The sequence below is a fragment of the Lynx canadensis genome, chromosome F2 (genome assembly GCF_007474595.2).
Source record: "Lynx canadensis isolate LIC74 chromosome F2, mLynCan4.pri.v2, whole genome shotgun sequence".
Classification (NCBI taxonomy): Eukaryota; Metazoa; Chordata; class Mammalia; order Carnivora; family Felidae; genus Lynx; species Lynx canadensis.
In genome coordinates this window covers 4,524,174-4,538,311 of record NC_044320.2, presented here as the reverse complement: position 1 = coordinate 4,538,311, position 14,138 = coordinate 4,524,174, and the positions used below count along the sequence as shown (strand labels likewise).

Below are 14,138 nucleotides of genomic sequence, written 5' to 3'. Positions count from 1 at the left end.
CCAAGGAGAATGTGAGCCCCCAGAGGGCGGTGCCTTCTTTCCTTCAATACTGCACCCCCACACAGTCTAGAACATGCCTGCCACTTGATATTCATAAGCACCTGCTGAATGAATACATGAGTCAGTGAGTGACTGCATCAATCACTTGGTTAGCGCCAGAATCTTGTAGAAGTTCTGCCGGCAGGCCACTGCCCACGCTAAAAAAGCAGGAGCTGAGAATGATACGGAGCGTCTGCTCTTCTCCCATGTGCCGGGTCCGGAGGGAGATGCCAGGGCCACCAGCACCAGCTGATGAAAGCTTCTCCTGGGAAGGCTCGAGGACCAGGCCCACAGCTCAGTGCACAGCCCCACTGGAGAGGTGTGGATGCATTACTATGGGAACCCCCTCTGGTCCCCACTCTCTCCTCTCATTTCCTGGAGAAAGGATCCTTGGACATTCTGCGGAGAAGATGCTAAAGGTTGCCCAGGCCCTATTATTACCTATTCTAGGAATAACACCTACACCTTTGTCCCTGGAGAAGAGGCACAGGGCCAGAACCACAGGCCGCTATCCCAGAGGGCAGAGGCTCCATGGCCCGCCCAGGCCTCTGGGGGCAGCTGGACATCTGTGCCATTTTAATTCCATCCCAATGCCTTGGCCCGTCACACAGAGATCAGAGGTGTTAAAAGTCTTCCAAGGCAATGCAGGCTGCCATGCTTGAAAATGTCCTTTAACGTTGCTTCTTTTATTTGGAGAGAGTCTCAAATCTCTTACTGAGAACGAAAAATATGATGAGACATCCACGAAGCCACTTTGCTCCTTATCCATCACGTCTATCTGCTCATCGCTTGCTTCAAGGGGCACGTGGCTACTGAACATTCATTGTGGGTCTAGCATTGTTCTAGGGGCAGGGAATTGACAGACTCCACACCCCTTCTGGAGTGGCAGACTGGACCAGCTGGGGAAAAAAACAGGTGTCAGAAACACCTGGGTTGCTGGGTTGCTGGGTAAAAATGCAGATTCCCGGGCTTCCCCCAAAGCTGCCGTGTCACTGTCTGGGAATGGTGTCCTAGAAGCGTGCATTTAAACGACCTCCAGGAGGTTCCTAAGGGCCATAGTGTTTCAGCATTTCTGGTAAGAAGAGACACCAGCACCTCACTGCCATTGACACGTGCCAAGGCAGCTGGTCCTCTGTGTACAGACTCTGGAGGGGGATTCGCCAGGGGTCTGGGTCCCAATCCCTGGAGAAGAAAACAGAAACCCTTCCAGAGACAAGCCTTTACTTACAGGAGCTCCAACGTGTCCAGGAGGCCCGGGGGGTCCAGGTGGTCCTTGGAATCCCTGCAGAAGAGGGTTCCCAAGAAAGGTGTGGGAGGGGAAGGAGAGGCAGGAACAGAGGCAAGACCCAGAGACCCCTGCTCCTCACCTACCGCACGCTGCCCCCTTCTGCTTAGAGTTCGTGCTGCCCCCCCTTGCCTGGTGGAGCAGGATTCTGCCAGGACTCACTCCCTTGTCTGCTCAACTCCGACGAACAGCTGGAGTGTGGCCTCCGAGCTATAATGAACCATTTCCATTTCCACTTGCCCTGCGTCCCACGGCCTCCCCACCGTCTGGCCCGGATCTGTGCCCAGCTTCGGAGCGACCTGCCTGATTCCTGTCGCTCGTCATTCACACTCTGCCGTGGGGCCTGCAGAGCCCGGGCGAGTCCTGACAAAGCGGAAACAGAAGTCCGCAGAGCCCTGAGGCTCCTCTGCGGCCTGGACCTCGAACTGCTATGGATTTTAGGCAACGAATTTGGAAATATCTATTAAAAAATCTATTAAAATTAAAATGTGCATTTCTTTAGGCAAAGGCTTGCCCACTTTTGTGATCTATCCTGTTGAAATAAAATACAGTATGTAAGAAGAAGCATGCACACACACACACCCACACACACACATGCGTTTATTACCATATTGATTTTGGTGAAAGACCAGTGAAATTAGAAACAACACGTAGGGTCATCATAGGGAAAAGGTTATGTAAATTATGATGCACCCACGTCATGGAATGAGGTGCACTGACTGAGAGAACAGGTGTGGAAAGAGATCTCTAATCTGTTGTTAAATGAAAAAAGATAAACGGGAGACGGTGGTATGCTTCACTTTTTGTAAGAATTTAGGAAAAATCATAGATGTGAGGATATACACACACAAGCGTGCGTGTTGTTATACAGGAAGCCTTTGTGGATCTATTCTGCACCGAAAACAATTGGTTTTGCATCAAGATTTATCGACTGGAGGGGCACCTGGGTGGCTCAGGAAGTTAAGCATCTGACTTTGGCTCAGGTCATGATCTGGTGGTTCTTGAGTTCGAGCCCCGCGTCAGGTGAGCACGAACCCCGCTTCTCTCTCTCTCACCCTCTCTTTCTCTGCCCCTTGTGGGATTCTCTCTCCCTCTACATCCCTCCCTCTCTGTCCCTCGCTCCCTTGCACCCTCTCTCTCTCTCTCTCTCTGTCTCAAAAAAAAAAAAATTATCCACTGGAAACATCAGAGGAACAGAGAGAGTGACACTTACCCGCATTCCCACCTCTCCAGGAAGCCCCGGCTCTCCCGGCTCCCCCTGCACACACAAAACAGGGTCAGTCACAACCCACCGGGACACAGGCCCAGGCAGGCCAGGGAAGCCCAAAGCCTCAGGGGCATCCGTGTCTGGAATTCAAACCCCATCACAGACACAAGGTGGCCGTCCATGCAAGGAGACCCAGGCTGCCCTGGGAGACTCGCCATGAACAAGGGAGTTGGTCTTTACCCCACGCGGCACATCCCAACCCCCTTGCTCCTGCCGCTGGAGGTCAAGGGAACTACATGCAGACACAACGGTGGAGAAAGCATAGTGACAAGGAATCCCCTTCTGCATGGAGGAGACTGGCCACCAGGAGGGGAGCCGGACGGGTCCTGCAGAGCATGGGACCCCTCTTTCTCTCCCGGTCTCCACCCCAGACCTCCTGTCCTGGAGTGCTAAAGGCCATGGACAGAGGAGGGGCTCACAGTCAAGGCTCCCACTCCGAGACCTTCTCACACGTGCTGGAAATCACACATGGAGCACGAGGAGGTGGAACACAGAACCCGTCTCTCTTTGGGTTCCTGGTGAGGACGATCCCTTTTCCCCGGAGCAGACTGGCCCGCCCGAGTAGAGATCACTTTTCATCTGGGTTTCTGGGGGTTGTGCCAACTCAGAGGCAGGGGATGCGGAGGGGGAGTCTGGGAGCTGACAAGAGGGAGGCTGGGGGGGTTGAGCATGTGCAGGGGACGGGGTGTATTCTCAGCTGCTCCTCAAACTGGAAATGTGAGCGAATCCCCCACTTTGGACCTGGACCTGGTTGCAGGTCTGGGCACAAAGACAAGACCTCCGTGCAGAGTAGCTTGTCAGCTAAGAGATGGCTTCCAAGGACACACAGGCGGTGCCCGGTGTCACTGAAGTGATTAGGCTGACCCACAGGGACCCGGGAAGATCCCGGTATGAATGAGCCCCAGCTCAGGCTTGGCCCTGACAGAGGCCACCGCCCTCAAGGACGTGGGCTCCAAGCAGGTGGCTGACTGTGGGGAGGGGTGGGAACAGACGTACCCGCATGCCTTTGCTGCCGTCTCTCCCAGGGGAACCGGGCAGGCCCAGGGAACCCTGGGACAGAGAAAGAGAGCAGCGGTCAGTGCAGGATAAAGAGCACAGGAAATGCAGATTCCCGGGCTTCACCGGAGACCTATCGCATCAGATGGGGTCCACACTTTAACAAGACCCCCAGGGGTCCATACGCACCTGACAGCCCCACGCCCCTCCCCAATCATAGTGTGGCCCCTCCTCGCTCCAGGCTCAGAGTCACCCACCCAAAGCACAGTGTCCTCAACCTGGACCCGATCGACATCCGGCCAGATGCTCCTTTGTCAGGGGGCTGCCCCGGGCATTGCAGGATGCCCAGCATCACCCCTACGCACCAGCAGCACTCCCCAGTGCTGAAAATCAAATGTCTCCAGTTACTGCCAAAGGTCCCCGAGGGGCAAAATCGCCCTTGGCTGAGCACCACCGGGCTAGAACAGGTATCTAGAAGGATTTCTTAAGCTGGGGCACACTCCATTCTTTTTTTAAAATTTAAATTCTAGTTAGTTAACATATAGTATGATAATGGTTTCAGAAGTAGAACCCAGTAATTCATCTCTTAACACCCAGTGTTCATCCCAACAAGTGCCCTCCTTAACGCCCATCCCCCCTTTAGCCCAACCCCCACCCACCTCTCTGCAGCAACCCTCAGTTTGTTCTCTGTATTTAAGAGTCTCTTATGGTTTGTCTCCCTCTCTGTTTTTATCTTATTTCTCTTCCCTTTACCTACGTTCATCTGTTAAACTCCACATGAGTGAAATCATATGATACTTGCCTTTCTCTGACTTATTTTGTGTGGCATAATACCCTCTAGTTCCATCCACGTTGTTGTAAATGGCAAGATTTCATTCTTTCTGATTGATGAGTAGTACTTCATTGTATATATGGAGTGTGTATATGGAGCGTATATGTGAAGTGTATATGTGGAATGTGTATATGGAGTGTGTATATGGAGTGTGTATGTGGAGTGTGTATGTGGAGCATATATATGGAGTGTGTATATGGAGTGTATATGTGAAGTATATATGTGGAATGTATATATGGAGTGTGTATATGGAGTGTGTATGTGGAATGTATATATGGAGTGTGTATGTGGAGTGTGTATATGGAGTGTATATATGGAGTGTGTATATGGAGTGTATATGTGGAGTGTATATGTGGAATGTATATATGGAGTGTGTATATGGAGTGTGTATGTGGAATGTATATATGGAGTGTGTACGTGGAGTGTGTACGTGGAGTGTGTACGTGGAGTGTGTACGTGGAGTGTGTACGTGGAGTGTGTACGTGGAGTGTGTATATGGAGTGTATATGTGGAGTGTGTATGTGGAGTGTATATGTGGCATATATACCACATCTGCTTTATATATTCGTCAGTTGATGAATATTTGGGCTCTTTCCATAATTTGGATATTGTTGATAGTGCTGCTCTAGACATTGGGGTGCACGTGCCCCTTCAAATCAGCAGTTTTGTAACCTCTGCATAAGTACCTAGTAGTGCAATTGCTGGGTCACACTCCATTCTAATGGATCACATGCAGAAGCCCATGACAGACACACTCAGGGGCAGCTGTGGGGAAGAAGGGGGGACAAGGGCCAGGCTGCTCAACTCCCACACCCATCCTGGGGAGTGCACGGTGGGGGGCATTTAAAAACAGCGATTCCGGGATCTCTGAGCTCCCATCCAGCTCGGACACCATTTGATTCAAGTCGAAGGATTCTGCTAAGATCTCCAGCCCGGCTCCCTCCCTCCGTCAATTTTCTGTGGGACACTGAGTAAGTCAATGCCGCTTTCCAGACTCTCCCATTTGTGAAATGAGGTTATTGGACATTCAACAAACATGCGAACTGATGAACCTATTAGGAATATTTAGCAAACACCGTGCTGCACTGTGTTCTCTACCTCTACGGTCTTACGCAGACTGCCAATGACCCCGCGAGGCAAGTCCTGCTTCTCAAAGGTGCGTCAGACATTGTGCATTTCCAGGTTCACCTATAAATTGTGTGTGTGCAAATGTGTGTCTGCAAACATGCACACACATACCAAATTTCTAAAATTTCTATGAAGTGCCTTCCACGGACTCAACATCCCTTCTGAGCCAGTGTGACACTGAAAACAGAAACACACAGACAGACAACTGGGGCCCTGGAGTCAGACAGACGTGAGTCTGTGTCCCAGCTCTGCACCTTTCTAGCTGTGTGACCTCACACCAGCCACTCTGGAGGGCCATGTGCCACTGGCCTGTCATCTGGTGGACGAGGAGGCCAGCAGCAGGACCACTGCAAGGTGAGCGAGGGCTGGGGAAGAAAGTGCACACTCAGCTGTGGGAGCATCACTGGGCTGCGGGCGGTACACAGTCATCGCAGCTCCTGCCCGCGATCGCTGAGGGTTACATGGAACCACACCGCCCCAGGCACACTTGCAGCAGGGAAATGATGCCGTCAACCGTGTGCCATGTGTGTGCCACATCACACAAGGTGTGTCCTCCCGTCCTCGCAGAGCAAGTTAATGGTGGAGACAGGGCACCTGTGCCCACACAACACACTCATCTGCTAGTAAGTGCTTGGTTCTTACGCTCAGGCCAGGAGGGTCCCGTCCTGGAGACTGAAGGGATTTGTTGGCATGGGTGGAAGCTTCCAGAGGAGGGATGTCTCCAGGCAAGGCAGCCCGGGGGATGGAGCAACAAGGATGTAGTAGGCTGAATGCCAGCTCCCGCCACCCTCGCTTAGAGGAAGGAGGGACACTTGGGGAAAACAGCTTAGTACCTGGTGGTCTCAGTTTCACTTTCTGTAAAATGGGAACAAAGTTTTTGTAAGTGTTGAATGTCTCCACGGTGCTCCCTGTAACATTTCCAAAGTTGTTCTGGGTGACACCAGTTTGATTTGTAATTAAATTGTGAGGGGGGGTGTGGGAAGGTAGGGGGTTCTTCGGCCAAATGGGTTTGTGAAATACAGAAATACAGAGTTAAACTCAGTTAAACAGGTTCCTTTACAGCAGGCTTCCTTGAAGCCTTGACTATGCTTGCTGATGGTGGTTCTCCAGTGTCCTTGCCCACTCGATCTGGCCACAGGGCATGTGGGGGGCTGGGGTGGCTCAGGGCACACGGGGAGATGCACGTACACTTCACTGCGCCTCATCATGGGCAGAACCAAGGCCTTCACACACTTGTGTTAAAGAATCCAGGCCGCCACTGGCAAGGCTTCCGAAGGGCTAGAAAGGAGAATTGTTCACAGAGCAGGAGGAGGAAAGTCGAGACGGTCTCCAGTTGGCCAGCATCATACTTAGGTGTGGTTTGGGGAGGGAGGAGACTTCCTCATTGGTCTTCAGGTGAACGTGGCTGTCCTTGGTCGGATACAGGGGGCAGGTGAGCAGTCTACGGATGCTTCACATGATGAAAGGTCATTCAGTATTAGGGACCCAGGGTTTTCTGTGGCCACTGCTCCCTCGGAACAAGTTTGAGTCGGCGGGCACACTTTCTGGGGTCGAACTGCCCGCAGCTTCCTTACAAGCAGAGGCTGTGCCACGACAGGCGATTTCTCAGCCACCATTTACACGTCCGCACAATGGGGATGAGGCCCTACCTCGCGGATGAGTCCCTATTTTGGAACTCAATGGTCCAGACGTGAAGGAGGCACCCGGGACAGGCGGAAGTGGTTTCTGAGATCCCGAGCGCGGACCGAACACCCGTTAGCACCCCTCCGTTAGCACTGAGAGTGGCAGAACCACCGGGAACATCACAGCGATGTTAATACCAACATAACGTAACAATAAGCGACGCTGAAGAGGCTGCTACTGGCCGACAGGCCCCGATGAGGATTCACCACATGCTGAGCACGGAGCACTTCCCTTTCAGCAATGCCTCTGACTCCTCCCGGGACGCTTCTACAAAAGAGACGCGACTACAATCTTGATTTCACAGTTTATGAAATGGAAGCACGGGGATTCTATCGTTTGTCCGAAGTTACAGCATCTGTACACGGAAGCCCATCTTTGGGCTCCAGACTCTGCCCCTGAGCAGCGTTTGCACGCACTGGTTCAGGGCATGTTCACAAGTGTCTTTCTCCTCACTTTACGTGGAACACATGGGCACAGAGGGCCCACGCTTGCCTGAGGCCGCCTAGCGGCTGGCATGGCCAGGGTGGGCGGGCTGAGGCAGCAGTGCCTGGGCGCCCAGCCTCGCTCCCCTTCTCCAGGGATCTAGTTCCTCCCCCACGGCCTCAGCCAACCCTTACTCCCTGGGAAAGCATCAGAGCTCCTTCAACTGGCTGACCGGAGGCCGGCGCTCCGCATGAAGCCAGGAGGCTGGTGGTCAGGCATAGGGCAGCAGGCTTAGCTCCCCAGCTGCCTCATCTCCAAGACCCATGTTTTATCCCCTGTCCCATCCTGCACCAGTCTGAGTGCATGGCATGTGCATTTGCAGATGGCAGGGACCCCTGCCCACTTAACTCTGCTTTTCTACAACTCTAGGGCTAAATGCAAGATTTCCCAAAAGGGGGAATGTCAGAGAAGAGTAAGGACTTCCTTTGAGGACCTGCCCTCAATGGCGCTTCCCTCCAGAATCAGGCCTATTGTGGGAGCCGTTGCAGAGCTCACCCCAGGTGCTGGTTACCCAGTTAAGATGGTGGGTCCTCGAAAGGCCATTCTGTCTTCTGGCTTCTGAAGCTGAAGGCAGGGGAAAGGGTGTCTGGGTTGGCTCCTGCCTCAGGAATAAAGGGGAGGAGGGTAGTAGGGCATTGGAGCTCCCAGGACCATCTAATAAAGGGAGCCAGGGAGGAGACCAGAGACAATGCCAGAGAGAACTCCACAGAGTTCTGGAACTTTCCCTCTGCCCAGTTGTCACATTCCAGCCCTGGTGGTGCTTTCCAACAGATGCCCAGTAGATGGCTCTGGGTGAATCTGTCTCACCCACTAGACAGGAGCTCCATGAGTAGGGGTGTCAGGGCATCAGCATCTCCCTGTCAACACTGCCTGCTTGGCACAGGACCCCACCAGTGCTGTGTGCTTCAATCCCTTCCTAAGCTCTGTGGGCTTGTAAGGGAGACAGTAGGGAGGCCCTTCTACTTTAAAGTTAGGTTTGTGGGTAAGAAAACCCCAGGGGCGCAGAGGACAGCAGGTGTAGAAAACCAGAGCCAGCAAACTGTGGTTTCAAACCCTCCATCACTTAGTACAGATGGTCATGGTCTAGTTCGTGAAATGCTCTGATACTCAGTCTTCGTGTATAAATAGGGATCACAAATCTAGGTACAGGATTTGTGCATCCCAAGGACATGGGCAGCTTGGCAAATTGGTTTTAGGCGATTGGTATCATGAAACCAGCCACTTCTCCATGATGGGAGGGCCACCCTTGTTTTGTCATCTAAGAAACTGTCTGGATGCCTCTTTAGAGGCGAATGTTTTCTTTGTCCAAGAGGATAGCATCTCTTTTCAATCTTATTAAAAGATAAGGATAACCATGCCAGCACTGCAAAACAGATTCTGAGAAACTTCCACTTGTAAATCCTCATGAGATCCAGGCATTTATCAGATGGGTTTCTGCTCTTATGAAAATTGTCAACCTGCCTCAACTATTGCATGTTTTTGTGTCCCCTAAGCTTGGCCTCCCAGAACACCACCATGCCCTATAACACATCTTCCAAAATCCCCCAGGTGGACTCCCCATCAGCTGATGGCAGCGTCTTTGCAAAAGGCAAGTTACAGCCCTGGGTCGCCTGCCCGATCCCGTCATGAAACCCACTCACTGTCTCTGAGCCCCACTTGATCATTTGTAGGATAGAGACCCACACTGCTCTCAGATGGAAAAAGGGGTGTGGACGTAATTAAAATGACAGTTGTTTGCACTCTCCTGAGAATGAGAAACACATTCTTAAACCTGTGGGGAGGGTCAAAAAAGGAGAAGAACAGAGATGCTCCAGGAATTGGTCAAGTCAGGTGCAGGGAATGTTTTAAGGGGGATATGTGTAGCTAAGGATCCATGGTAAAGTATAACAAAAGGAGGGAAATGAAGGGAAGGAAGGAAGGAAGGAAAGAAAAGAGAGAGAGAAATAAAGATCAAGATAGAAGGGAAAGCAACAGGACTAGACCAGAGGAGAAGGGTATTAACTGGCAAGGAGCCTCTGCCGTCCGTTAGCTGAGTGGAATGAGCAACTTCCCCTCCCGGGTCGCAGCTCCTTCACCTGCGCAAAAGGTAACATGAGAAGGACTGTTACCTCTGGCCCAAGGTGGTGGGTTAGATGCCTGGAGACAATGGGGAAAGGCTTTAAATGTAGGGAAACTCAGACAAGCATCAGAAATCATTATTTTGGGTAAACTATCCAAACTCCCATTCTTCACCTGTAAAAAGGAAGTCACTCAGATTAAGAGGATGACAATAGATGATGTACGTGAAACCCGTTACAGGAGATAATCAGGGCTCAGGGAAGAGGGGCTTTCCCCAGCTCAGTCTCAGGACCTTGATGCCATGTCTCGGTGGACCTTTCTGCCCACCCCCCGTCCCCACACACTGCCTCTGTGGTCTCACTGGGAGCCCCCAGGAGGGTAACAAGGGGCAGGAGTCATCCGCCCACACCCGCTGTCAAACCAGAGGTCCAGGAATTATGTGGTTACTCACTGGGAAAAATACAGAGAAAAGATAGAGAAGATACTTCCCCTGTTCTTTTGGTTAACTGACTATCAGACTTTTTTCCAAATGTTGACAAAGAGATCGCCTCATTGCTAGACAAGCATATTAGTATTACTCTTGGTGCACCTGGTAAGAGACCATAGGTCCTGTAGGTGGGGTCTGAGGAGTGCCCTGGGCAGTGGCCCTCAACAAGCGGCTCCTGGGCCAGCAGCATCAGCATCGCCTGGGCCTTGCTAGAAAGACAGATGCTCTGCCCTGCTCCCAGTCCACGGAACCAGACGCTCTGGGTGTGGGGCCCAGCACACTGGTTTAATAAACACTCCTTGTGATTCAGATGCTGGCAAGTCTGAGAAACACTGCTCAGCACTGATAAATGCCAGCTGTGGGGTCAGAAAACACGAGCACAGCTCCTGGCTCGGCCACACGGAGAGAGAAACTCACATGGTTCCTGGTCACACGGTGAATACACTTGTAAAATGAGGGCAGCAGTATTTACCTCCAAGCTAAATAGCATGTCCACGAGTCCTGGCAGACCACGGTACTCACAGATACCACATGCTGTTAGATTCTTAGAGGCTCTACAAATTATTCTATATGAACGAAGGGAAGGAAAGGACACCCCATACCACAACACACCCCATCTGGAACACAAATTTCCAATAACACTCTCCAGGCTTTGGGAGGCCGACAGACTTACAGTGAGGCCATCCTCAGGAGACAGCGGGAGCCCGGATATTTCACAACTGCCAGCCACCCCTGCGGATAAGACCTCACCGATGGCCGGGATGCTGAAGACATCATCTGGCGTATAAAAAATGTAACACTATGCTGGTGTAATGGTAATTATACTTAATATTTATGAGCACTTTTTTTTTTTTTTACAAATATAAGTCTTTATTTTCATTGGGTCATTTTGTCCTTATGAGCAACTCTCTAAGACAGGTAGTATCAGTCACCAATTTATACAGGAAGAAAGTAAGGGCTAAGGGGTTGAGGAACTGCACAATGTTACACAGCTGCCAAGTGGCCAAGCAGGGTCTGAAGCCGTCAGGCTGTGTCCAGGGTCAACGTCTTTAGCCTCCCCTGTCTCCTGCCCCATCCAACGGTCCTGCAGCCCAGCATTTGTCCTCCTCACAAGTGCTCCCCACCTCCCATACTAAGCCCTTGGTCCTGTGACTGGTCCATTAGACTTGGCAAGTGCCTGAGTGTCAGACAGAGCTGGGGAAAGGTGCAGACTTTCCTATTCCAGCTCTGCCTGGGGCTGTGAGATCCCGTGAACTCAAACTTCCCCAGCATGTCCTTCAGCACCACGGACAGGGGCTGTGGCACCATTTTTCTCTCAGTCTTTTGCCCCCAACCCACAAGGCTACGTGAGGGCAGAGAAGCAGCTAAACTTATTTTCCCCTAAACCCTTTAATTATTATAAAAATAGAAGGCCTTCAACCACAGTTATCCAACTCGATAACCATGAATAATGCACATTAATGCAGAGGCTAACAATAGGAGATGGGGCTGCTGATTAAGCCAGCCGTGAGCAAAGAGAAAGGAACCCAGAGCTAGAGGCAATGGCATAAATATATCTTAGGAGCTTCACACATACAAACACGCACGTATAATTTACATTTTATGGCTCAGAAGCTCCACAATGCAGTCATTACATGAAATAAGCCAATTCCCACAAGGGACACAGTTGTTGAGGGTCAAGGATTCCCAGATACCAGCACTGCTTTCGGAGAAGGGTGGAAAACTGGCACTAGCCAGTGCCATGGATAGCAGCGGGTCACTCTGTGACTTTGGGCATGCCCCAGACTCCCTAAGAGGCTGCACGAGGCTGATACTCAAACTCAACAGCCTGGCACACACCAAGAGCTCAATAAAAGCGGTTAGGATTCTTTCCACAACACGGCACTTTCTTTGAGACGAAGTCACTATGCCATTCCAGATAAAATCCCCACACATTGGCCGTTGGACTGTGCATGGCTCCTATTGCTAATGCCTCCACATCCTCTCAGAAAGAATCCATGAAATAAAAATGTGCCCACTGCTCCTTGCTGTGCCACATTTCACTTACCCCAGAAACCCCACACATGTAGAAGTAGCACTGTGTGGTTTCTAGAAACCTTTCCTGGTCCCTGGTCTGGAAAGGAGGCAAGAGGAAGAAAATCCCTATGTGGCAAGGCCCTCTCTTCACCCCCCACCAATTCTGCAAGCCATTCTACAAAGATTCCATGATACGTCACCTCACAATTTCAGACAGCCTGGTCTTGAAAGACACCAAAGAGAAGAAGTAGCTCAGGGGAGGACCTGTCCTTTACCCTGGAGACAGCACATAGTGTGTCTGCCACGTTGGTGCCATTGCGACAGCTGGTCTGACTGTTCCCCACAATAAGATCCCCAGGCACTGCCGTGAAGGCTTCACAGGAAAGGCCCTCAGTGAGCTCAGACCAGGCTTAAATGGGATCATTCCTAGCTCTTACCTGCTCTGCCCAATCAGCTGCGCAGTGGCCAGTGACTTTTTTTGTGGACACTCCTCATCATCCTCTGGGCTCTCAGGTGCAAACGGTTGCATTAATCATACCTTAAGGCTCATGTCCCTCATTTCACTGTCCCTCCCCAGTCCGAGGGTGCCCTGTGTGCCCCTAAATGGGTAGCTGTTAGGATTCTGAGCAAGCCAGAGTGTATGATAAACTACTTTGCCCTCTTCCTACAGCATCTTACAGTGAAAACATCAATGTGTGTGTTTTCCAAGACTCAATGGCTTTGCCATGAATTGCAGAGAGAGGGATGGATGAGATGGTGCCCAGGGGGGCCTCCTGGCCCCATGCATGAGGGCTCGAGGGTTACTGGGTCAGAAGCATCTCTGGTATTCCAAGAGGCAGAGCACACTGGTGGATGCACAAGGAGCAAGCAGTCTCAGGGAGGAGAAACACCAAGAGGAAGCCCTGGGAACATGAGCGCAGAATCGGCAAGATACAGATGCAGGGGGAGAAGGGTGTCTTGGGGCCCCATCACAGCAGCAGGTGTGAAGTGCACTCCAAACACGTGGACTTTATCTGCCAGCTAACGCTTGATGCTGAGCACAGCTCAGTAGGGACCAGTGTCACAACAGCATTTTATAATCAAACGTAAATTCATGGCCACTGGCATGTTTCGGACAAGATGGCATGTCTCAGAGGAGGACAGTTGGAACTGAGGACTTCCAGGTGCCCTGCCCCACTGCTGGGAGTGACTTCTTGGCAGGTGGGTCCCCAATTTCTCTCCAGCTGGCTGTCTTTCCTGAGAGGCTGGAGACTTCAGGGTCCGCAGCAACGTGGAGGATGCCTCTTTGTCCTTGGGGGAACACATGCAGAACCTAGTCTTCCAGACCCAGGGACCAGGTTGCCTCTGCCAACCACTATGAACCTGGTTCCGAACAACCCTCCTTAGTTGCATCCTGATGGCCTTGGACTCTCCTGAGTTTTCCACTCAGCATCTTATTTCTTCAGCTTCATGATGACCCACCACACAAAGGCTCTCCTAGGACACGAGGACCCCAGGACACTCCGGCTCGTTGCTCGCGGCTCTGGCATTCCCTTCAGGACATTCGGTCAAAATTTCGAGAAGGCGACACCTCGGCTACTGGTTTGACTCAGTTTCCTCCTTTGCCGAGTTTGTCCTGTCGGGTTTGTGATCCCGGGAAGATTGGAAAAAAGCCATAAAAGGCAAGGAACTGATGTTTGCGTGACCTGAGCCAGCCAGCCCAATAAAACTCGGCCGAGTTTCTTCTGTTTGCTCGTATATTTTTTCCGGTGCACCACACCGTGAAATCTGAGCACAAAATCCATCTGAACTTTTATTTATCGCCATATGGATTTCTGCAGAAATGCTTAAGAAAGGACTTTCTGGTCGTTGTTGTTTTTGAGTT

At 51.4% G+C, this 14,138-nt stretch overlaps 1 protein-coding gene across 1 annotated transcript in view; it reads right to left on the bottom strand.

The window, feature by feature from the left end:
• The window catches only part of COL22A1 (collagen type XXII alpha 1 chain), a 232,479-nt gene that overhangs the window by 127,980 nt on the left and 90,361 nt on the right, over positions 1-14,138 (bottom strand). Inside the window, exons 13-15 of the mRNA XM_030304529.1 lie at positions 3,588-3,641; positions 2,538-2,582; positions 1,268-1,321 (exon numbers count right to left, since the gene is read on the bottom strand). Of these exons, the coding sequence (XP_030160389.1) occupies positions 1,268-1,321; positions 2,538-2,582; positions 3,588-3,641 (153 nt within the window). The remainder of the gene's footprint in view (positions 1-1,267; positions 1,322-2,537; positions 2,583-3,587; positions 3,642-14,138) is intronic.